This window comes from Sinocyclocheilus rhinocerous, unplaced genomic scaffold (genome assembly GCF_001515625.1).
Source record: "Sinocyclocheilus rhinocerous isolate Xijiao unplaced genomic scaffold, SAMN03320098_v1.1 scaffold1338, whole genome shotgun sequence".
NCBI lineage: Eukaryota > Metazoa > Chordata > Actinopteri > Cypriniformes > Cyprinidae > Sinocyclocheilus > Sinocyclocheilus rhinocerous.
In genome coordinates this window covers 177850-204329 of record NW_015632722.1, presented here as the reverse complement: position 1 = coordinate 204329, position 26480 = coordinate 177850, and the positions used below count along the sequence as shown (strand labels likewise).

General features: G+C 35.9%; 1 protein-coding gene across 1 annotated transcript in view; it reads right to left on the bottom strand.

Annotated features, from left to right (window-relative positions):
* Positions 1 to 26480, bottom strand: part of LOC107742859 (CUB and sushi domain-containing protein 3-like) — a gene marked incomplete at its 5' end in the record, with an annotated part of 265370 nt that overhangs the window by 88261 nt on the left and 150629 nt on the right. The window contains 6 exons of the mRNA XM_016555932.1: positions 695 to 791; positions 2209 to 2333; positions 5259 to 5462; positions 6488 to 6583; positions 7221 to 7334; positions 26335 to 26451. Of these exons, the coding sequence (XP_016411418.1) occupies positions 695 to 791; positions 2209 to 2333; positions 5259 to 5462; positions 6488 to 6583; positions 7221 to 7334; positions 26335 to 26451 (753 nt within the window). The remainder of the gene's footprint in view (positions 1 to 694; positions 792 to 2208; positions 2334 to 5258; positions 5463 to 6487; positions 6584 to 7220; positions 7335 to 26334; positions 26452 to 26480) is intronic.

Below are 26480 nucleotides of genomic sequence, written 5' to 3'. Positions count from 1 at the left end.
GCGAGGAATCTGTGATGTTTTCATTTAAATTCGTTTCTTGTAAAGACTAAGAGCAAAGATCATTTTGTTTGGATAGAGGAATTCCACTACTTCTAATGTAATATTCCTGTAATTTTAATTAAGACCTAAATTACACAAGTGTATTATACTGTATGGTGCTCTGGAATACTTGATTCTGATTGGTCAATCTTGGCATTCAGCAGTGAGATTTTTGAATAAAGACGTTGTCCAGGGGAATGCTGCCTAACCAACCTCGTTCATTATGATTACAAAAATGTATAGTATCTACAGCAACACTAGTCCAGTCTTTAGTCTATTTCCATTCCATATTTTTAAATAAATTGGGGTTTGCAAACCCTCAGGGGTTCTTTGAGTTTTTGAATAGCTAATAATTAAATAAAATGTCAAACTAAAATAAAAAGTCTAAATAAGACACTTACAGAAAAGGTAAAATATTTTATTTGTTTACCTGCATCGCATGTGACCATTAACTGACTTAAAATTAAATTATAGAAATATTAAATTAAAATCTCATGTGGTAACAGTTGGAAAAAAAAGTTGAGGAATCACTGCAAAAGATATAGAGTATATAATGATGAAGGTTCTCTGGAGTGAAAGAAAATATATGTTCAGGCAAGATATTTCAATCCCAAAACAGGAAAAAAGTATGTAGTGTTTCCAGCAGAACTCTCACCTGAATAGCTGCCCAGTCGTGGTGCATTGTTGTCTGCGCCATCATAGAAATCCAGAGAATCCCAGTTATGTTCTGTGGCAAAACTCACAACTTGGATCTGATTTATAAAGAAAGTAAGGAAATGAGTAAGAAGTGGTAGAACAAAAGAACACAGACAATGTCACAAACATACATAGCTCCTTTCTGTGATGTACTGCATACAGACCTTGGACAACTAATCTACACTGGATGCAACCGGTGGCTCAGAAGGTTCACTAAATTGCACTAACATGCTGGAAAGTCAAGGCTACAGGAACTGTAAAATTTAAATAAAATTTTATAGATAATCGTATAGACGTACAATCGACTTTTTAAATTAGAATTTTACACATTGTCTTTCTATAACATGACAATTGCTACAAACACATAGTTTTGAGGTCAAATTTTTTCATTAACATTTTTATTCTGCAAGGATGCATTAAACTGATCAAAAGTGACAGTATTTCAAATAAATGATGTTTATTTGAGCCTTCTATTCATCAAAGAATCCTGAAAAAATGTATCACTGGTTCCACAAAAATATTATGCAGCACAGCTTTTGACATTTTAACACTGATAATAATAAGAAATGTTTCTTGAGCACCAAATCAGCATATTAGAATGATTTCTGAAGAATCATGTGACACTGAAGAAAGCTGAAATTTCAGCTTTGCCATAACAGGAATGAATAAAATAAATAGATAATACATTAAAATAGACAGTTATTTAAAATTGTACTAATATTTCACAACCTTACTATTTTGACTGTATTTCTGATCAAATAAATGCAGGCTTGGTGAGCATAAGAGATTTCTTTCAAAAACATTTTAAAAATCTTACCAAGCTTAAAATTTTGAATAGTAGTGTAGGTTTGTATCTAACACATTGTTTTGATACAGTGGTTACTACAATTGCTATAAACATGTATGATTAGAACTAAAAGACGATTTTGAATTAGAAGGCCAGAGACTTCAAATAGCTTTGATATTGTTGTGAAAGGTCCTTTAAATATATATTGCATAATGTTAATAGCAAAACAATCTACACTAAGGATATTATTTTAATGCAGCAATAAATATAGAAACTGCGTGACTGGGTGACTGGGTGACTGTCAGCTTCCCTGATTATAATGTATAATGAGAGTAATTTTTTTGGGGGGGGTGGATTGTATTTGGAGTTGCAACATGTCGCTCGAGTCCATTCTCGAGTGTGAGAATTCAATAAACACTCTTAATGCTCTATCAACAAAATTACTGCATTTGGGAAAAATAAATAAATAAATAAATAAATTAATTAATTAAGGCAAGGTGAAGAAGCAGACTGGCACTGAAGTTTGTAGAACTGTACTCCCCATCATTTCTAAATTAAACATTGCCTTATGCATAATTAATTAGACATTATGAATTCCCTTTATTCTAGTTTAAACTTTTCCATCACTGACACTTCTTGTCTGAAACATTTAATTTGAGGAACTTCAAACAAGCTCCTCCACTCACTTGGATTCCAGCTCCCTCAGGAACAGACACCTTCCACACACAGTTGAGGTTGTTATCGTAGGGTTCCGGGTAACCCGGGGACAAAATGGTCCCCTTACGCATCGTCAGTATCCCTCCACAAGGCACTGCGAAGATGAATCAAAAGACAGGAAAGTGTGTTACAACAGGCATTAACTTTCAGCGTTGTGTAAATGGAAGAAATTCATCAGCCTAGGTACAAAAGAGAAGCAACTTTTGATGAATAATCAAAGCTAACTTTGCTGGATGATTACTCACGACTAGGCCTTGATGCTGCCTTTAAAAAATATACTTGTTTTTTTAAACAGATACTGAGTAGGTGTTGCCATGCTCCTGTAATCAGCATCCAAAAAAAAAAAAAAAAAAATGAAATGGAAAAACATCATTGTGCTATAATATAGCATAATGGAATATAGCAATGGAAAAGATGCATGATAAAAAGATATACAAGATATATGACATATGCATATGATTCTTCAGCCTACATTTTAAAGAGAGACGGCTCACCAATAAATGAAAATTGTCATTATTTATTCACCCTCATTTCAAACCAAACCAGACTAAATAACTTCTGTCTCAACTGTGTTTGTCCATACAATGAAAATTAATGGGGTCCTTTTTAGAGCTTGAAACTTTTGGAACCCATTGACTTTCACTGTATAGATAAAAACAGCTAAAACTTTGTGCTCTGCTGAAGAAAGCTGCACAGGTTTGGAATGACATGAGTGTGAGTAATAGATGACAGAATTTTCATTTTTTTGGGTGAACTATACCTTTCTCGTTCTACAAGTTCTCCTGACTGCTGTATTTCATCTACACCAGGGGTCACCAAACTCGGTCCTGGAGGGCCGGTGTCCTGCAGAGTGCAGCTCCAACCCTAACCAGCTAATCAAGGTCTTACTAGGTATACTTGAAAGTTCCAGGCAGGTGTGTTCAGCCAATGTTCCAAACCTGTATGAGTTTCTTTCTTCTGTTGAACACAAAAGAAGGTAACATGGTTGACTTCCATGGTATTTTTTCCATACTATGGAAGTCAATGGCTACTGTCAACTGTTTGATTACCAACATTTTTCAAAATATCTTCTTTTGTGTTCAACAGAAGAAAATAAACTCATTTGGAACAACTTGAGGGTGAGAAAATGATGACAGAAGTTTTGGGAGAACCTTTAAAAAGTGCAATGTAGCATTGATACGTCAGAAAAGACTGTGTAATATGTCGCCTCTCTGCCACAGGAAAAGCCTGGTTTAGCTATTTTCTCCTGTTTGCTGAAGTCCTGCCAACTATTGTCTAAAGCAGCACTAGAAGCCACCGAGTGGATCTGTCAATAAAAAAGCACAGGCTGCTATCTGACTCTGGCGGGGCACAACTGTCTTTGTTATCCTATGCTTAGGTAAGATGATATCTGTCAAGGACAAGGGGATAATCTAGAGGTCAACGCCAATCACTTTGTTTAAACAGCTACGAGCAGGTAGGGACATCCTGATTGATGTCCCACGTTGCTGAAAAAAAAAGCAGAAAGGGTGCAGGACAGAGAGGGAGAAGAAACAGGGAGGCCAGATACGCAGCAGGGCTCAATATATCTGTGTCAGATCCTTAAATTATTCACCAAATTCACTTCCCTGCAATTTTGGGGTCATTCATTTTTAACCAGTGATATATAGAATACAGCATGTGCTCAGGTAATCCTGTAAAATATCACAGATTGCTGACCTTTCAGGCAGAATACACAGAGATGAGCGAAGAAATAAAACAAGGTGTGACACGATAAAGCAGATGCCTGACATAAGCCACATGGTTGATCATTGCAGTATTCCCATATTTTATTAGTGTTTGTGACAGGTGTGACTCCTCAAAAAAATTGCTAAAGTAATACCAACAGCGAGACCAGCTACATGCGCTCATATTGAGGTCCTACCCAAAGCATGCAGTGAATGTCAGGGGGGGAATTGGCAAAATAAAGGTTGGTTGCTAAAATTAAAATTCTTACCAACCACTTAGCTCTGTGAACTTAAAGGTGGACCTCCATGACTGTGGCTGTCATGACAACTATGTTGTTACTATGTTGTTTTTTGAGATATTGCTGACTAATGATGTGAAAAGGTGACAATAATAATGTCCAAATAGCAGGTAGCAACAAATAAAAGACACAGTAACACACACACAAAAAATGATAGTTATCAAATTATTGTATTGAAACAGGAAAAAGGTTCTTTCAAAAACTTTAAAATATATAAAAATCAAATCAAATAAATAAATAAATAATTGGTTGCTTGTTGGTAGTCCCAAATTTAGGTGAAAAGGGGCTCCCCTTGGACCCTTAATTTCTATTGGCTGAAATGACCTTTAAAAGGTACTCCATTCAGTGCCGGATAATAAATTAAATTGTGTCACAAATTACATTATATAAAGTTATAAATATTATATCTATTCCATACAGCTAGCCATCTATTTCAACAAGCCACTAACTGATTAGCCTGACTGCTTAACACACAGTTACCCAGCTGATTAGCCTTCTGATTTAGCATACAGCTATATGGTTGGCCTGCTATCTCAGCTATTTTGAGTGTTTGTACTGGAGAGGGTTTCTTTTCACCTAGCCTAAATATGACAAGAAAAGCATAATAATCAACTCTTTAGCAATCCAAAATCCAAAGTAAGAGAGCAAGAAAGATTGGCAGAGAGACTAACAAGCAAAACAAAGAGAAGTGGCTTGTTAAACTCAGACCTTTTATAATACTAAACACCTCTCTGAAACGTGAGTAAACAGCTGAAGAGGTTTCTGTTTGTATCGTGATATTTGGCTATCACTCTGCCAGCCTCAGCCTGTTTCCCTGTGTTGACTCCAATAAAATCTGCGTAAATAACTAAAAAGAAACTGCCTGTCACATTCTGCACAGCTTTACTTCAGCTTGCATTTTGTTTCACTGTGATGTATCATTCAGCTAGCTATGCTTACACAACCAAATCTGTGAAAACAAAAGGCCACATCGATTGTGCATCACTCTCAGGGGCTGGCGGGGTTTGAACTTACCAATGCAAGTGGGCAACGTGTCGTTCCACTGAGCCAGGGCATCAGGGATGGTTTCGCAGTGAATGGCAGTGGAGCCGTGGAGTGTGTAGCCCGGGTTACACTCAAACATCACTGATGCGCCCACGGCGAAGTTGTTGCCAATGCGTTTGCCGAAGCGAGGCTCTGGAACAGAGCTGCACTGCGTGGCGCTGGTCCGTGGTACAGCTGTGACATAATCGTACAAGAGAAACGTGCCAGCTTAGAGTGTTTTACTTTGTAAAGGTGCATCTTTGCATTTCTACTAATAATGAAATGGCCTCGACTGTGGCTCAAGGCTTTTGAGGTGGAATAGTGGCAGAATTTTTTTATCATAAATAAATAAATAAATAAATAACATAAGTATCTGTAAGACCTTTATTCAATGTACACATCTTCCTTTAAAAAGTAAGTGGAACAAACACAACTTGAAAATGTCAGGCCTTGACCTGCTAACAAATTCTAGCTTCAACACGATTCCTTTGCTTCTAACAATGCAGATATTTTTTTTAAATGCCAATTTAAATCACTACCCAACCACATCAAACACAGATATAACCGGGCAAAAAAAAAAAAAAAATTGAAATAAAAAATAATCAAAACAAACAAACAAACCTGATCAATCTAAAGGTGGAGAAAAAAATTATTAAACTGGAAAAGACTGATTTTGGACTTGTTCAGTCACTGAGAGGCTGAGTCAGTTTGATTGACTCCCAAAATACCAAAATAAAGATGTGTGGGAGAGGGTTAAAGCAGAAAAAGACACCTGAAATGCTAAAGAATATAAGGGCTTTACATTTCAAGGCCTGTGTGGCTATTTACAGAATGTAAAAGATTTTAATACAATCTGTATTTATTGTTTTAATTTAAAAAGTGAAGTGTTGACAATACTATAAATATTGATTTGTCCATAAAGCAGGAATCACAGTGACACAAAATATCTGGTTGTAGCAAATGATGTAAAAAGGCTAAATACCCTGGGAAAAAAGTGTATTCCATGCCACATTTAGCAAAGAAAAGCTGTAGGGAAGCTTTATGATGCATTCAACTGTACTAAAACAAACGTCCTCGATAATTATACGTTTTGAAAAGTAGATATGAAATATTGACCAGTGTTACAGGAAGTACCAAAAATATTCTCAATAGTCTTGACATTGTATAAATAGAGTAAATATTGTTTTATGGTTATATTTTTGATAGAGCTGAAAACTGACCTTGGTAGACAAAATGAAAGCCTTTGGCAGTTTCTGGTCCAACTGTAGTAAACTTGATAGTTATTTGATTTCCTGTACTCAAGGGCAACGATTCACCTGAAAAACAGACAGGGGAGTAAATAAATCTTAAAATTGCATTTTGGAGAGATCTGCACACATAAAAAAACACTGCACAGAGCATATTTTTTTTGCTTTTTTTGGCTTCAAAAGATTCCTGATAGAGAAGTATATTTGCAAAGGGGAAATGCCTGAATAGAAGGTCTCTTTTTACTTTGAACTCCCATGTGGCTGTTCAGTCAAATGGCAATAACCGCCTTTCAGCTTAAAAGCCACTGAAGGATGCCTCTACGACAGGATGATCCAGCAGATGTGATGAACACAGATTATGAGATAAACGCACAGAATTCGCTCTGCCTCGTCACTCTTACACCAGAGTTGCAGTTATTTCTTCTCCTTCCATGCTATTTCCTTCTTCTTAAATTGACCATGTCTTTGTTAACAGGATTTGTTTTGTAATGTTCTGAATATATTCAGTGTGTTGAAGCTATGAAATAGACAGCAAATGACATAGAGCAGTCCTAATGCATAGAAAATGCAACACTATTTCTTTGTGCACCTCTTTTATGTTTTGCAATAACAATATCACATCTGAACAGTGGCTTGTAATGAATGGTAATGCATCCAATTTAAAGTATGGGAAGTGCAAAAATAGGACATCAGGTTTGAGCTTTACCTGAGTGAGACCCAGAGAGAGAGGACAGCAGAGAGGACTGTTGTGTTGGCCCATCATAAATGTCCACAACATCATTCAATGACGTCTGGAACAGGACAAACTGTCCAAATAGAACTAAACGGGGAAAAAACAGGAAAAGTGTCAAAATATTTCACAAAGCATTGACCACAGCATGACAAAAACTACAAACCGTACACTAACCCAAGCGACCCCTCAACTGTTAAGATCCCAGCTAGAAGCTTACAAGCAGCAAATGTGTCCTGAAAGGCTTTCTGCATGTATTCTTCATTTACTCCACACATATTCAGATTCCTAATTAGATGCCACTAAGTACTTGTATGCAAGAACATTACGCAGAATAATTTTTCTTCAATAGATCTGCACATTTTAAACCAGCGAGCGCTCTCAGAGGTAATAAGGCTGTATGTTTATTTAAATCTTTTAAATTGGCTATCATGCTGTAACATCTCCCTATTATGTGTTGGTACCATGCTGAGTGCTACTGTGCATTGGTTTTGTCCTACACTGGGTGCACACTGGGATTACAGTCTCATTTGCTGTCCGATGCTTTGATGTTTCCACCAAAATTTTGAGAAAAAAAAAAAAAAAAGAAGGTTGTACGCATATGGATTCTACTGACCTCAATGGCATCTCTCTTTTGTTTCCATGGTGAAATTAATTGAAAAAAAAAAAAAAAAACGCTTTAAATATAGAAACCGCAAGTTCTGGGCACAGATAAAGTTGTTAAGCCATGATACAGTATAAACTGAGTGAATGGACAGAGATTCCAGGGCCACTGCTGTCTCAGATGTCTTTGAAATCTGGCACAGATTCCAGTGATTCACCAGGGCTCTGAGGATCGATGGAGCGCCTCATATGCTCAGCATAGCTACTGTGTCATTAAACAGTTCTCTGCTTGGTAATACAAGAGTGTAATCAAACTCTTGCAGAAACCAATTTTGAAAAAAAAAAAAAAAGATTTATTTGTCATTTGAGGTAAACAAAGAGCTTGATTACCTAGACCTGATTGGCTTTATTGGCATTGCATACAGTGGCACCTGCTACGCAGTTCCAATTACCACTTCATGTCAGAAAACAATTGTGCCCGTTAAGGTTTTGCTCGCATGCACCAAACAAAATGGGGGAAATGAGAAGAAACAAATCAATTTGGAAGGAGAAAAATGCAATGTTACTGTGCCAGTTTACAGTTTATTTATTCATTTATTTTATAATTTGAACCTCAACAAAAGACAGATCCCTTTTACGCACCTATTAATAATGTACAAGGCTTAAGTAGTACACGTTGCAATCATACTCAACCCATTATAATTACATTAGGCCAGGGGTCACTAATGCATCGCTTTGCAACTCTGGGAAAGTTTAAAAGATGAAGACAGGGTGACATCTTCATCAGGGACTGCGTTTGTATAGTGAAGCTGAGAGAAATTGTGCTTAAAATGCACTGTTCTGGGACAACAAAATGTAGACTAAATGCATTTATGTAACATTCATATGACATTAAAATGTAATGTCAAAAAGCATTTAAGTAGCAGAACTCAAAATAAGTATATTTTACAATAAAACACACGTCAAGTGCAAAATGTGTTTCAGAACTAAACAGTTGCACTAAAGTGCATTTTAGTAGAAGTACAGCTCAAAATAAGTATATATTAATGTGCTTCAGATGTCAGACCTTACAAAATGACATACTTTAAGTGCTACTAAATTGAAAACTTGATCCATTTCCGACACAAAATCAATATAATTTAAATACAGTGAAGCTGCATTCACTTCTAAATAACACATTAAGTAGTCTCAGTTCTCTCAAGTATTAAAGAACTTTTAAAAAGATTACTTATGAAAATGAAAAAAAAGTCTAGGTGTCACTGGAGGGAAATTCAGACTACATTTACAGACAACTGAGAAGGTTGTTTCCTTTGCAGGATCCACAGAGCACTCAGGAGTCAGAGTTCAGTAATTCCTGATACACAGCTATTCCTCAGCTTCTTGATGCTATTCCTTACAATTCCTTTTGCTTCCGTGTAGCCATTTTTTTGAGAAGTGCCATTTGAAGCAGGATGTGTGCATGAAATGTGAGCAGAGCTTCGAGATGAAGCAATGGTCTGTGCATCTCTGTGACACTCTGACAGGAAATGAAAAAAATAAACCTTAAAAAAAAATTGATAAAACGAGTGGATGCACGAATCAATATTCACAGCTCTGATAGTTTGCACACTACTCCAGCAGCTCACAAACAGAATACTAATTGGGCAGATTTCTATTTATAGTATTGGCACTTTCCACTAATAGGGTACAATTTGTGTCCCATCACTTTAAAATGCATTTAAAAGCACTCTAAAACATTAGATGCACAAACTCCATTTTGTGTTGTGAGAACTATTAGATATATAACCATTCAAAAGCTTCGGGTAAGTAAATTTTTTTTTAAAGAAATAATGTTTTTATTAGGCAAAGATGTATTAAATTGATCAAAGGTGATTATCAGATTTTCAGATTATTAAAAAAAAACATTTCAAATAAATGCTGTTCTTTTGAACTTTCTATTCAAAGAACGCTGAAAGAATGGGTAAATAATAATAATAATAATTCACAATCTAATGCAGCCTTTTTGAGCATAAGAGACTTAAAAAACATAAAACAAAACTTACCCGCCCCAAGCTTTTGAATGATAGTGGATTTTAGATAAATTAACTCTCAAGCCAGCTGAAAGCTTAATTTAGATATTGTACTTTCTCTTTGTGTTGACCATTTGTTAAGAAATAAAAAAAAAGAGTTTCATTTTGTACCATATACTCGGAAAGTGCCTTTTTACAATGTCTTCATGCACTCGTGCAGGGCAGAAGCATCCGTATGTTATGAAAGTATGTATGACAAGCATCACTCACATGCAGATTGTTTTCATCATGCTAGCGCTCTCAGAAAGGGCTTTGGCTTTAATTCACTGTTTGCTTCTCCACTGCACCACTGCAGAAGATTGGCCTTTTCCATACATCCTCTTACGCTTAACACACTCTGACAGATGCTTACCGGCTGCTATGGAAATTAGGCCTGTGATTAATTCACACCTTTTCCCTCTTTTCTCATGACTTACACAATTCAGAAATAAAAAATAGCTCTGTGGTTCCCTGCCTTTCCCCCTGTCTCTTCATCTCTGAAGCTGGACTGGATCACCAATTCAATTTGCTCTCTGAAAGAAACAGAAGTGAAAGGGGAGGGGACACACCTTTCCTTCTCCCTGTGACAACTCAGGTGGAGAGAGGCATTATTTCTATTTACTTTCATTAGCATAATCTGCAAAGCATGCTGGGATACCAGTCCTGCAGTGTTCTTGCAGTTAGAGCAAAATAAAAATAACCCTGAACAGAATCACCCTGTTGTGGCAGCAACCAAATACCTTGCAAGCAACTAAATTTAATATTTAGACTAATGCTAAAGTAATAGTTTAACCCAAAATTAAAATGTTGTCATAATTTACTCACCCTCATGTCGTTCCAAACCTGCATGACTTTCTTTCTTGTGAGGAACACAAGAGGTGATATTTCAATTAATGTATTTTTTCTATACAATGAAAGTCAGTGGTGTCCAAAATGATTGGGGTCGATTATTGTACAGAAAACAACAGTTCATAAATTCTTTAAAATATGTGACCCTGGACCAGTCATAAGGGTCAATTTTTCGAAATTGAGATTTATACATCTGAAAGCTGAATAAATGCACTTTCCATCGATGTATGGTTTGTTAGGATAGGACAATATTTGACCGAGATACAACTATTTGAAAATCTGGAATCTGAGGGTGCAAAAAAATCAAAATATTGAGAAAATCGCCTTTAAAGTTGTCCAAATGAAGTTCTTAGCAATGTATATTACCAATCAAAAATTAAGTTTTAATATATTTACAGTAGGAAATTTACTAAATATGTTCATGGAACATGATCTTTACTTAATATCCTAATGATTTTTGGCATAAAAGAAAAATCAATAATTTTGACCCATACAATATATTTTTGGCTATTGCTACAAATATACCCCCAGTGACTTAAGACTGGTTTTGTGGTCTAGGGTCGCATATCTTCTTTTGAGTTCCACAGAAGAATGAAAGTTTGAAACAGAATGAGGGTAAATAAAAGATGAGAGACTTTTAATTTTTGCATGAACTATGCCTTTAGTAATTGAATAGAATATGGATGTTTCATAGCAAAGAGAGTGAAAAAAAAGAAGAATTCAGATCGTAAAGTCATATGTTAAATGTTTTGCGCCTGAAGCATGACTCGAGGTTAGGTTAAGATTGGATTAGAGATGGCTGATAAAGTCATCAACTCATATTAAGTGCAATAAAACCTTCAGAAGAACTGTGAAAATGTCTAATACATGAAATTACAATGAAACCGAAATGTCCAGTCATATTGCACAGATGACAATAGGCAATAACCCAATATCTTAAGGGTTCCATAAACCGTTCTGTACAGAGAAAAAAATGCTATTAAAATGTGAGTGCTCCAGCTAAAACGTTTCCCAACATGCTAAGTGCTCCACCAAGGAATAACATGGAATATATAAGCATATGGAATATAATAGTCTCATGTCCTTACCAAGTTCCTGGAGAACTAATAAAGATCTCAGCTAATACTCTTTGCCTTTGAAAAGTAAATGATGCTAGGCGGATCTTTCCTTTGCTGCTTAATTAACACCGAAGGTGCAATAAAGCTTAGCTGCTACTGAAATGCAAGCACAGCACACCAACACTGCATTTTAGACCTCAGGCCTGGATCTCCATCTCAGTTCAGGTGTTTATTCAGATTCAAAAGGCCCTTAATTAGATAACCCCCAGTCAAGTCTGCAATGGGGTCAACGCAGGAGATGGGGTGGACAAATCTGCTGATTTGCGTCTTCCCTCTGAAGACATGTGTATCAACGCCTCTCCATTAGTCTGCAGCCATCCATCTTTGATGGGATAAGAGTGTACCAGCGGCGGAAACAACTTATGAGGACAGAGTGGAATGTACCTGTGTCTCAGGTGGATTAAATGGGAGGTGTGTAATTTCAGCACCACTAGCATCAGCAACTGGAATTGCTAAAATAATGTCAAATACTCTCACTGCCCTCCATAATTCAGTGGACGGTCAAACAGACAGTTCCGCCCACAAACTCACACCACTGGTTGAGTCAGTGTTGTGGGGTCAATCTGGTGGGGATGCTTAAAAAAAAAAAACTTTAACTAATTAAATATGCAAACTTGATTAAGGATTATTATGTTATTTTTCATGCAAATCTGACCAGAACAATTCTTTAAAAAATAGTAATAATAATTTTGAAATAAATATCACATTCATCTGCATATGCTTGGCATGCCATTGATTTTTCCTTAGCATGTCTAAGGTTGCTTACCCCTGCTCTATATGAAGCTTGGCTATGAGAAAAAATGTAGAAAAATAGGAAAAAATGCACTTCAGCATTTCAAAATCAAAATAATACTTTTTAAATTGTTAAATAAAATGAAACCTTTTTAAAAGGAAAACATTACTGGGGGAAAAACTGAAGCTAAACTATAATACATTTTCACGACTCTATACATTAGACTAACTAAAATAAAAATGATCATGTAGTTTTTTTTTAAGCATGGTATAGTATATTATTGTAAGGTCCACCCAATTGGCCCAACGAAGGTATCCAATGGTGGCTGAAGGGTTCCTGCGTATTCGGTCTTTCCAGCGCGCAAAGTAATTTAATCTGACTCCATTTTATTATGACCTCGAATTTAGGTTGTCATACAAACTGGTTGTTTGTCCATTTCTAATTATTATTATTCAGACACTTGATTATTCTAGTTAACCCTTTACTTTATATTTACTCGTTCATTAGGAATCTATGTCGCTCAGAGTGTCTCACGTCGGCTGTTTTACACGGACCTCAAGATCACAAACTTGCCAGTCTGAACATTAGCCAGAGGTTATGACTAATACTATTTAATAGGTTCCCCATGCTTACCATTCTTTAAATAGTGGTTCTATTTAGCCCCCTAAAGTCACCTATGTACAACTTAGTTAAAGCTCAAATGATAATCAGAGGTTATGCTAGTATATATAGCCCCGATAGTTAAAATAACTACATACAACTTGAATAAAGCTCAAACAATAATCAGAGGTTATAGTAGAACTATGAAATATGCTAATATTTCAATAGTATTTTTATCTAGCCCCCGATAGTTAAAATAACTACGTACAACCTGAAGAAAGCTCAAACAATAATCAGAGGTTATACTAGTACTATTTATCTATTACTAGCACAGAAACCTTGCACACGGAGTCTGATGCGCATTAATTAATCCGTTGCGAAAAAATTCGCAAAACAGCACTAAATGGAGTCTTCAAGCAGTGAGGATGATTTTGTTGTCCTCTCGCTTCTTAAAAAAAGAAAAAGAAAGGAAATATTGGGTCCATCCAATCCTGAGATAGAGAGGAAGGAGAGTTCCCCCTCCTTATTAAGGAGCAGCGGGATTATCACGGGCGATTCAAAGTTTACTTCAGGATGTCAGTGGCTCAGTTTGATGCTTTTGCTAGCGATACTAGAGCCACATATTAAAAAGAAGACCACCAATTTCTGTGAACTCAGTGTGCAAGGATCTATATACAGTGCTTTGTGCTGCGAGACGAAGTGGATGAATTTGACAGTCGCCATTCTGGATTTTGGCGTTTGCTTGTACAGTGGCTCTGAACGCTCAAAACACCTCTCAAAATGCTTGCTACGGATGCGAAAAACAGAAAAAATCGAACCCGATCCGAATTTTTTATGACGGACGAATATTTCGGAGGCATTGTGTAAACGTGATTGACATAACGTGAGGTCGTATTTATTTTTTAACGTGCGAAAATTTCGGACTAAATTTTCGGACTCAGTGTGCAACAACCTTTAGGTTCTGTATTACCTTTTAGTTTAGTCCTTGTAAGATTGAGACCATTGTAGTAGTCGCACAGAGACATTTCAAATGATACCAAACATGACTGTGAATATCACTTGCATTCATGTAGAACATTATATTATGCTATTGACCATTCTGAGTGAACTGGAAGTGGATAAAAAGGAACAAATGTACAGGTGAGGAAGGAGTTTGCCTGCATCATCTCTCAGTGAGATCTGGAAACACTGTGTTTGTATTGTCCGTATCTCAGAAGATCAAAGTGTCTGAGGCTCTTCAAGTCTTACATTATAAAAAATGATTACTATATTACACATACACACACACACACACACACTACCGGTCAAAAGTTTGGGATCAGTAAGACTTGTAATGTTTTTTAAAGAAGTCTCTTATGCTCATTAAGGCTGCATTTATTTGATCAAAAATACAGAAAAAAACGTTAATCTTGAAAAATGTTATTACAATATAAAATAATGGTTTCTATTTTAATATCCTTTAAAATATAATTTATTTCTGTGATGCAAAACTGAATTTCCATCAGCCATTACTCCAGTGAAAAGTATCACAGGTTCCAAAAAAATATTAAGCAGCACAACAGTTTCCAGCACTGATAATAAATCAGCATATTAGAATGATTTCTGAAGGATCATGTGACACTGAAGACTGGAGTAATGATGCTAAAAATTCAGCTTTGATCACAGACATAAATTAGATTTGAATGTATATTAAAATAGAAAAACGTTATTTTACATTGTAATAATATTTCACAATATTAATTTTTTTCCCTGCATATTTTGATCAAATAAATGCAGCCTTGATGAGTCAAGTCACCTTTATTTATATAGCGCTTTTAACAATGCAGATTGTGTCAACGCAACTTTACAGCATTAAATAGGAAAATAGTGTCACAGAGGCGACAGCGGCAAGGAACCAAAACTCCATCGGTGACAGAATGGAGAAAAAACCTTGGGAGAAACCAGGCTCAGTCAGGGGCCAGTTCTCCTCTGGCCAGATGAAAACCAGCAGTTCAATTCCAGGCTGCAGCAAAGTGAGCATAAGAAACTCCTGTAAAAAACATTAAAAATCGCTCTGATCCCAAACTTTTGACATATATGTCGGTATATATGTATATACGGTAGTGTATATATATATATATATATATATACAGTGGGTACGGAAAGTATTAATGAGGAAAAAAAATTAACTTAAATGATTTTAGCAAATGGCTGCAATATAACAAAGAGTGAAAAATTTAAGGGGGTCTGAATACTTTCCGTACCCACTGTATATATATATATTGTAATGTAACTCTTAAATATGCTTTATAATCTAAAATTAAAATATGGTTTAAAATCTAAAAATATGGAGAATATGCAGAATAATGCATTGACATGTGCTTCATAAGTACTAATAAACAGCCAATATGCTAGTAATATGCATGCTAATAAACAACTAGCTAATAGTGAGAATTGGCCACTAAACTAAAGTGTTACCACAGTAACAACTACAACTACAGTAACCCTGGTTGAGGTGTAAAGCTGGTGTTGTTAGGCGGCTGTGAGGCGTCAATCCTGCATCAAAATGCTGGTATTGTTCGGATGTCTTTTCTTAGACAGGCGTTAAACACTGCTTTAGCAGACATGTGCTGTTTCCATGGAAATTAATGGTCAGATCATCATTCTACTAGATGCATGAGTAGCCTATACATGACTGAGTTAATAAGCGAGTTTGCTGATCCAGACGTGCACACACACCAGGGCCATAAGGTTCATATGGCACATATCACTGTTCAGTATGCTGTCCTAGCCTCTATATGTCTTTGTTCTCTTATTAGACTCTCTCCTTACAGCGAGGGGCTCTCAGTTAGACTCTGAGGAGAGAGGTCACTCAAGCAGAGATTTATACCCCAGGGCCATCATCTTGCTCGAGGCTAGATGGCAGAGGTCTTTGCTCTGATTCCTAGCACACCTGTCTGGATTTGCAGGCATGGGCTGGTCATCCGCCTCACACATCAATGCCTGGTCCCATAGGGACAGAGATGCTCTCGCACAATCTGCCAGGATCTCTTTGAGGTGGGAGATTCCGCAGGGCTCACTGGATGTGCAGACGAAAAGCTAGCGAGGATGAGACATGCACACACACGCAACCTTCACTGCAGATTGACAAATCAGCAGAAACATTCAAGCCTCAAACTTGACTTTCTCCAAAAACTATATTCTTTCAAGCTGTCAGCTTCACATCTGTATCCAATAATGCCACAAAGGTTCAGGGTTTGTTCTTTCTCACTGCACACATGAAATACCATCCTGTATACATGACCCACAAGCCATTTCCCCTGCATATGAATAATTGATAGATAACACGTATGGACCCTGAACCCCTGGTCCAATATGCAACACACACACACACACACACACACACACGCACACACACACACACACACACAAATATCCAGACAGGAATGAAAATACAGCAAGGTAGCGAAAAAGCACCACCACCTGTGCGCCTGTTATCAGTGAAGGATGTTCTATCTGCAGTGCTGTGTGCCGAGGATAGATAGCGCCTTCCCCGCTCACCACATGGTGGGGACAGAGGAATCATCACACATGCTACACGCAGATGTAGAGAATGAGAAAATGGAGGGGAGTAGCTCTAAAAGTCTGTTTATATCTAAACATAGACATTGCAGCAGGTGAAAAATATTTTTCTTTTTGTCATTACATTAAATTGAGGGAGAAACAAACACTTCAGGCAGCTCTGAACATTGGCTGGCTATTTAAGTAAGCTATTGTTGTGTGGTGTAGTGGTCAACACTCACAGACTCAATGTTTTGTATATTTACTAAGTAAGGGTTAAAAAAATACATAAAACAGCAAGTCAGTCTCTGAAATATTTTCTAACAATAATTTAAATAAACGTGCATACATTTCAGATAATTTTTTTTCTCAAAAAATGCAACAGTGAATCTTCCATTTCAATATTTATTTAACAAAATAAAATAATAAAATAAAAAGCTTAGTAATCATAAACTATTTCAAATTATTTTCCACATAAAATATAATAGAAAAGTTTTCACATTAAAAATACATAAAAGTCATATTTTTTTATCAATTAAAACACTTGTTACCTTGAAAACACATTGCTGCAATTTTGCAGTGTGAAAGATAATCTAAATCCAAAATCCATCCCAATGAAAAACATGCACTGACTTTGTTATTATTATTATTATTATTATAACTATTATATATTTTTAATAGCCAGTTGCTTTCAAGGTTGATACAAAAAAAGTTCATTATCAGTAGAAGTGCTGGGAGTCTTTGAGGGTTAAACCTCTGGGAAAGTGGTACCCAATCCCTCAAAACAAGAACCATAATCACCATATCCTTGAGCAAGGCACTTAACACCAGGTTGCTCCAGAGGTTAAGTGCCTTGCATCATTGTCTCTCTAATAGGTGTACTCCAAATTACTTTAGACAAAAGCATCTACTGATGACTAAAGTACAGTTGCATTTGTTACTGCCACTATGTCATCCTAGGATTCTATCTATAGTCAAATAGTAGAGACTAACATCAACCATTTTTTTGATCAATTTAATGCATCCTTGCTGAGTAAAAGTATTTTTTTAAAGAATAATCTTAAGAAATTATAGTTCTTCACTGCACTAAATAATTTTTATCAACCATTCCATTTTTACTTTTAGCACAGTAAAATCAAACGCCACTCTCTTGTGAACGTGCGTACAACAGTTAGTGGAAGCAAGAGATTATGCTTTATAAAGTTGTAAATATGGATATTTTTCTTACACAAATGCATCGATTCACTTCAGAAGGCTTTTATTAACCCCCCGTTGCCGTGTGGAGTATTTTTTATGATGGATGTATTGGACTTCAAAATCTCAACACCCATTCACTGCCATTATTAAGCTTGGAAGAGCCAAGACATTTTAAAATATAACTCTGATTGTATTTGTCTGAAAGAAGAAAGTCGTATACACTCAGGATGGCTTGAGGGTGAGTAAATCATGGGGTAATTTTCATTTTTGGGTGAACTATTCCTTTAATGCTTTGATCCATTTTTGTTCAGTCTGTTAAAATATTTGTACAAACTATTCTCACAGCTGTCAAAAATCTTTAGTAGCTTACTATAAAAGGAAATACTGCAACTAAAAGAGAAGCACCACAACCACCCTACTGCTGAGATATTAATCTGAGAATTACTTTAGGAAAACACGGTGCTTAATTGCCCTTAGTCAACGGCAAAGTCAAGAAATGGCACTTTTTGCCTGCTTGACTGTGATTAACCAGAGGAGAGAACTTTAGCACCTTTGGTCTGACTGGAGTCAGGAAACACAACAAAAGCATTATACAGAGACCTGGTGTTCCTCTGCTTTCTCTTTCTCCCTGCTAAATGAACTTTGCCTTGACTTCTTTTCTGTTTTGATGTTTTGGCTCAGGGGCTTGCAATTCCCAATTCTCACAGGCTTTAGAATAGCTTTGTAGAGAGAAGAGTGATCCCTTTCCAAGACAGCGTCTATGTCAAAGACATGAAACTGTCACTGGTTTGAGTGTGTGTTTGTGTTTATATGGAGGTCAGAGTCAGCAAGGGGAAAAGCTATTTAGTTGACTATTTCTAACTGACAGCCATGACAGAAAATATAGAAAGTGTAACTGGCCTAATGGTCGCTTCGGGCATTCAAAAAGGGAGTTTATTTAATATCTCTTTGTGCATTAATTTAGAATTGCTACATTGCTGAAAGTCTATTTTATATTCAACACCATATGAAGGTACCCCAAAGCAAATTCCTAATAATCAACTGAAATACTGAAATATTAATATGGTGTGTTATGCTACATCAGTACATTCATACACGTCTTCATGTATCCACAAAAAATCGACAAGCATCCACAAAATATCAGTTAAAAAAAAGTAATATACACACCCACCCACCCTTCATATATTTATATAATGGGCAAAACTAATTCTTTTTAAAAAATTTTTTAAAAATTTTCTAACACACACACACACACACACACACACACACACACACAAGTGTTATTTTAGTATTACTGAGATACTATTATAGTTTTTATTTTTGAAACTTTTTATTTTTATATTTTCCACTTTCATGTTAGTTATAGTAATTTTGTTGTGTGCTTTTGTCATTTATGTAGTTTTTATTAACTTTTTAAAATGTTTTTATTAACGTTTTATTTATTTTAGTACATCAAGTCAAACTAAATTAAAACGTCAAATGTTGCCCTGGCAACTAGCAACTAGCTAATGTTCATTTTATTTCAAGTAACAATAATGTTTTTATGGTTTTAATTTAATTTAAAAAAATAATAATTTTAAATCTATATTAACCCTGATACATAAATATACTGTGTACACACACACACACACACACACACACACACACACACCATATAAAAGTTTCAATTAGGGCTGTCAAATAGATGAATCGTGATTAATCACATCCAAAATAAAAGTTTGTGTTTACATAATGTGTGTACTGTGTATATTTATAAGTACACACATATATATGTATATATTTAAGAATATGTATAGCTTGTATAACTTTATTGCAAGAATATTTTATTATATAGAAATATAAATTACATATATTTCTTAAAAATATACATGTATGTGTGCGTATTTATATATACATATAAATATACACATTACACATAAATATGTTATGTAAACACAAACTTTTATTTTGGATGCGATTAATCACAATGAACCTGACAGCCCTAGTTTCAATACAACTACAGTATATAAATATTAAAATGTATACCCACAGGCTAGCTGAATGACAGGAAAAGGCGATTTTATTTTATATTGCAGTTTAAAATTGAGATAATTCTTGCAATATTTTGCCACTACTCACTGTCATGGTACAGGCTTAATGGTGAAACCAGATGCTATTGTAAATCTTTATTTTGAAGCTAATATTTGTATAAATCACTTCTGAATGAAATATGATTTCAACTGAAATACAAATGACCTTATCTTGGGCCTTGAGCAGCCAGCAGATGAATCAGAACTTCAGAAAACATATTAATAACGTTACATCGAGAAGGTGACATGGCTGCTAATGTAACACCTACGAAGTGCCTATTAACAATGCCCGAGGCTACCAGACTGAGCTTCTCACATAATAACAACAAACGCAGGAGCATTTGATTAATGCATGGTGCACAGCATATATTTAAGCTCAATGTAAGGCTCTCGACTGATTAAAGATTTAACGTTAAATTGAAATCTGCAAGACAAGCTAACATCTCACTGAGAGGCGGCCCTGATTACATCTTCAACATGCCACTCTGCAGCTCCAACACCCAAAGCTTAGTGCTGTTTGGCAACATAAATTTTACTATCTTAAGCTATGAAAACCATGCTCAATCATGCAGAACTCTGATCACCAGTTAAAAACACATTCTGCCCACTTGTATAGCTCGCAGAAAACTGTTTCCAAAACACCCAGGCAGTAATGAAGCTGTAATTGAAGGTTTTGACTTCAGCATGGAATATTTAACAGACAGAGATCATCAATTTTGATTTTTTCCCCCTGACCCCCAACCATTTGCAAGCAAGGATTCCCCTACATTCTTGTATTGACTGCCCGGGGCCAGTGGGGGTGGGGGAGCCGACGGGAGCTTGGGGTGGGGGTGCATGCTCTGAATAATGCATCTCTCAGACCAAACCTGTCATAGTCTGAAATATTGCCGGCATCATTCTTTGTGACAGAATAATGAAACATTAAAAAAAGGCAGTGGAGTGCTGCATTTTTAACAGAGGGCCCCAGAGCTCTGCCCTACAGATCAGAGCCAATGGAGAAAGGTACGTCTGTGCATATATGTGCACGTTTATGTGTGTGTATTTGTGTGGTAGTTTCTCTATAAAGAATGCAAAATCTGAAGTGTTTGCTCACTGTGATTGGGGATCCTAAAGATCAGCGAATGTAATGTGCATCTGTTATAATTACTGTTTCTTCAACACTGCAAGAAAATCTTTCCTTAATAACTGTACATCTACTGTATATCTAAACATCCTTAAAACAAGATACAATTAAGCAAAACGGTATATGATATATGACTCATTCTAAGAAAACATATCTTGAATTAAGTTTATTTTTCTTAATGTAAGCATAAATCTAACAGCTAAGAAAATATTGTAAGGTTTATGCATAAAATAGGAAAAATATCTGACAGTGGATATTTTTATCTTTTTAAAGAGACAACAATGCTGAGTAAAAATGATTTAGTGCAGTGAAGGACTATAATTTCTTAAGATTATTCTTAAAAAAAATACTTTTACTCAGCAAGGATGCATTAAATTGATCAAAAGTGACAGTTTCAATTAATTAGAATCTTGTAAAAATGTGCACCATGTTTTCCATTAAAATATTAAGCAGCACTACTGTTTTCAATATTGGCAATAATATGAAATGTTTCTTGAGCAGCAAATCAGCATATTAGAATAATTTCTGAAGGATCATGTGACACTGAAGACTGGAGAAATGACTGAAGAAATTCAGCTTTGCCATCATAGGAATAAATTGTACAATATATTAAAACAGAAAACATTTAACTTAAATGTTAATAATATTTCACAATATTACTATTTTTTACTGTATTTTTGATCAAATAAATGCAGCTTTGAGGAACATAAAAGTTTTACAGACCCTAAACTTTTGAATTTTTACAGTACAATTGTAATTATTGATTTACAGTACTCTTGTAAATTTACAGTCTTACTGGCAACCAAAATTGCCAGTAAGTTACTGTAAATTTTACAGTAAATTTTTTACAGTGTATAGAAACTATGTTTTGTAATTGCATACATTTTAGTGGATTTTTAAAGAAACAAATGTATGTAAAATAAGTAATTTACATACATTTGTTAAACAGCAATTTTGTGTACATCTTATTTGCCAACACTACATAGTCACTGGATCTCTACGGTTCTATCTACACTCACTTATACACAACTTATGCATGTTGCCTGCAGAAATCTGCAGTCAGTTCAAGAGCAGTGCTTCATGGTACCACCAAAAAGAGGCACAAAATTCCCTTCCCGAATCTTCACAGTCAGTGAACCTCGATGGTGGAAAGATCTTCCCAACGGGATCGGAACAACACAATCCCTTTCTACCTTCAAAAAACTCCTTCATGAGCACTCCACTCAAAACTATAACTGCACATACAGTACTTAGAACAGTCCTATTCTTTCTCCACTCCTTTCAATTCTCTAGTCTTGCAGTGTTTCCCAAAAATCTAGTGCATGCTTTTCCCAGCAACTGGGAAACTTTGTATTACAGTATTGTCTCTCAAGGATGAATGACTTTGTTTTATTAATCCTCATTTGTTGATCACTTTGGATAAAAGCATCTGCCAAATAATTAAATGTTTATATAAATGTATACATATCATCATTATATCAGGCACTCTGCTCTCTAGACACCAGTATTGGCCATTAAATAACCCATATAGGTTTGGCCACCAGTCTTGTGTGCCAAAAAACTACTCACAGCAATGGCAATGCCAGTTTTTATGATTCCTTTCCAGTCTCAAAAGATTGTGTATGCCATTCTATGCCCAATCCACAGCCACCAATAAAACCAGCAGACCGGTTTCACAATATTTTAGGGATCAATACACACAGCTGAACTTCTCTAGCTTATATGATCTGCCTCCATGCCATTTTTGAATATGACGAAACAAAAGCTTTTATGACAACCGTAAGATATTTATCTCCACTCAAACACAAGCGCTCAGCCCAGGCTTTGTTCTACAAGGCATTTTAAGCTATGTTTGACGATATTTCAGGTGCATGATAATGGAATGCTCCCCCTCCCAGCAGGTGTCCACCATGTAGAGGCTCAGCAGCATCAGCACAAACTAGACTTATGGATCTCCTGTCCTGGATTTCTTTTCTCTCTCTCTCTTTTTTCACCCTCTATTTGTGTTCGTTTTTCTTTCTTCTGCTCTATTACCATGAACTTGTTTAACTTGCACATTGAGTGATTTGAACTAACAGAACTGCTGATGATCAATGTACACCGAACTCAAAGAGGACTAATTAAAGCAGCACTCGGTTAAGTGTTGCACAGTATTTTGCCCAAGACCGCATTTATTCGTTTTTTAAACACACTATGTTACACACTATGTGACATTTGCCTGTTAATTGAGCATAATGGATGTACCTTTGCAGATAACCTTAAGCGATATCACTTTGAAAGATAGGCATGGTTTACTAATTATTTGTTAATGTAAAAGAACCTCAGCCCTTTTGCAATTCCAATCATTACTAATGGCTTGAACTGCAGCTCTGGGGAACAAGACAAATTGCTGCGATAGTTTATGTCTAGATCTCAGGTACTGTTTACCTGGGGTTAAAATCCATCTAAATACCTGAGCAATTACTTTGTCCCTAGGAGCAACAGGTCAGTGCACCATTCGGATTTGAATTAAGAATACCTTTTAAATTACAAATTAATTCCTGCATTTAAAATGAAGGCAATTCCTAATGGCTAGTTCACTCAAAAAATAAAATCATCAAAAAATTGTGTCACAATTTACTCACCCTGTTGTTCCAAACCTTTATGGCTTTCTTTCTTTTGTGTAACATAAAAGAAGATTTGGAAGAACATTTCATTGACATTTATTGTATTTAAAAAAAAAAATCATCTTTTTGTTCCACAGAAGAAATAAATAACATCATACAATATTGGAACGACATAAGGGTGAGTAAATAATGACAGAATTTTCATTTTTGAGTGAACTATTCCTATTAAGTTCTGAATTTTGCCCAAATGTCAAATATGCTTGTTTCCCTTGCATTTATCTGCTGGTACTGATATTTTTATTGCTGTTGGTTCTAGAAAAAAAAAAAAAAAGCATTGCCACAATCTGTATCCCGCACATTTGACAGAAATACTTTAGAGTATAGTAGAGAAATTTGAATATGTCAATATTTATGTTTAGAACTGAACAGGCAGGCAATATTTCACAGTATGTTTAGTACTATGTGTACATATGCCAATGTTTAAAATGGCATGGCGAGTTCAATGGTGTGATGTATGCATTTCAGGGGCTAAAACACCTCAGCTGCTGACTATTCATTTTCACGCCTTTTCATTTGCACAGCTATAATGTTTTTCACTTTTCGTTTGCTTTTTATGAAGGCTTCATTTCAAATGACATCTATCTCGTTTAGGACCTTCCATCAGAGTGCGAGCAGTCCAATGACCAGAGACGGGCCTCGAGGGAGACATCACATACCGCTCACATAATGCCAAACAATGCTTGTGAGGGAGGTCCAAAATCCCCATAACAGCTAAACTGACAGCAACATTTACAGAGGAGGGTTTTCAACACCACATACCTCATAACACCACAGCCTTCTTGGGACAGGACTGAGATAGCAAAGTGGCTTTCTTTTAGCACAAAAATGAACCATAAGAAAAGAGACCGGGGCCGGGAGGTTTGAAGTGCTTTCTCATTTCACACTTTCATCTCTATACTATTTTCCAACTGGCGCCTGGATATTACAATCATAGGCTGTCTGCAAACATTTCAAGTATCCCTGGAATACAGCAGGTCAAGGATACTGGGTGGCATATAACTATTGACAAATTCTGCAATTGCTTCTATTCACATAGCACATTAAATGTATAGAAATTAATACAGGAGAATAGTATACTTTAAAATAGTTCAGATGAGACTCACACTTGTGAAAAAGAAGTACCTTTTAGCATACTTTTAAAATGAGTACTTATGACGTAAATAATATTAAAACATATATACTTACTGTAAGTGCAAACTGAAGTATTAACAGTGTATATTAATTGCAATTCATTAAAAATGTATTAGTTAAAATTTACATTAAAAAATGCCTTTTTGACCACCTTAAAGGGTTAGTTCACCCAAAAATGTAAATTAGCTTGTGTTTTACTCACCCCCGAGGCATATATGAGGTGTATATGACTTTCTTCTTTCAGACGAATCCAGTCGGAGTTATATTAAAAATTGTCCTGGCTATTCCAAGCTCTATTATTGCAGCGTCGGCGTTGCGTGATTAGTGACGAATGCGAAGAGAGAACAAAACAAAACGCAGGTCACGAATTAGAAGTACAAACCGAGGATTTGCAAAGAAAAATGCCGGAGGATAGAAACTTTACTTCCTTTGCTCTTATAAACAAACTCGCGAGACTAGCATACCTCAGAGGCGCGCTTGCTGTGCATACGTGCTGTGTCATCTGCCGTAACGCCTTCCGCGTATGACAGATACCTTTATTTGACGACTTGTGGACTGTTCAACTGCAACACCTGCTGACTGCAATGATAGAGCTTGGAATAGCCAGCACAATTTTTAATATAACTCAGACTGGATTCGTCTGAAAGAAGAAAGTCATATACACCTAGGATGCTTCGAGGGTAAGTAAAACACAAGCTAATTTTCATTTTTGGTTGAACTAACCCTTTAAGTAGATCTTAAGCACATCTTCATATGTAATTTCATAACTACTTCTATTGTCTTTGAAAACAACAAAAGACAAACAATGATTTAAACTGTACTTTAAAGTAACTTAAGTAATAAACAGTCATGAAAATTGACTCTAAGTACACTTAAGTGGCCTTTTATTTAATTAATATTATATTATCTATAAGTACAGTCTTACTTTCAAAATTTTATGTACATTACAAGTGTACATTCAATTAAGCACACATCTTTTTTACAAGGGCATACTGTTTACTAGTAATTCAAAAGCATGATATTTATCGAAGCGATATCCCAATTCGTCGGTCACGACGTGACTCGTAGTGACCGACTGAAAGGGAACTCAAAATGACTGTGAACATTAATTTGAAGCCATATTGTATGTACTAGTGTCATATGCACAAGACATGATGAGGTATTCAAGATTTGGAATTTAAACTAGAGCTGTTTGTGTTTATTAACATGTTATGGTTAAACGTTTAAAACAAAATAAAGAGAGATGCCCAATTTACTCAAAATAATATCGCTGTCAGAAAAAGCCCCTATAATTTGTATGCTGAATACACCAAACACATTAAATGTATAACTCCACTATGTTTTGGCTTTGCTGCGTTTTGCTAAATGTGGCGAAACTGCATCCAATTTTGTTTCGGATTTACAGTTACTCACCAAACTCCCTGGGTACAGAGATAGAGTACACACAGCTCTGTCCCGTTGTGTAGTTCCTCGGGAAATTAGGTGACAGCACGGTTCCTTCTGTCCCAGTAGAGCGACTTCCACATGGTGCTGTTCACACAAACACCCAGATCACTCAT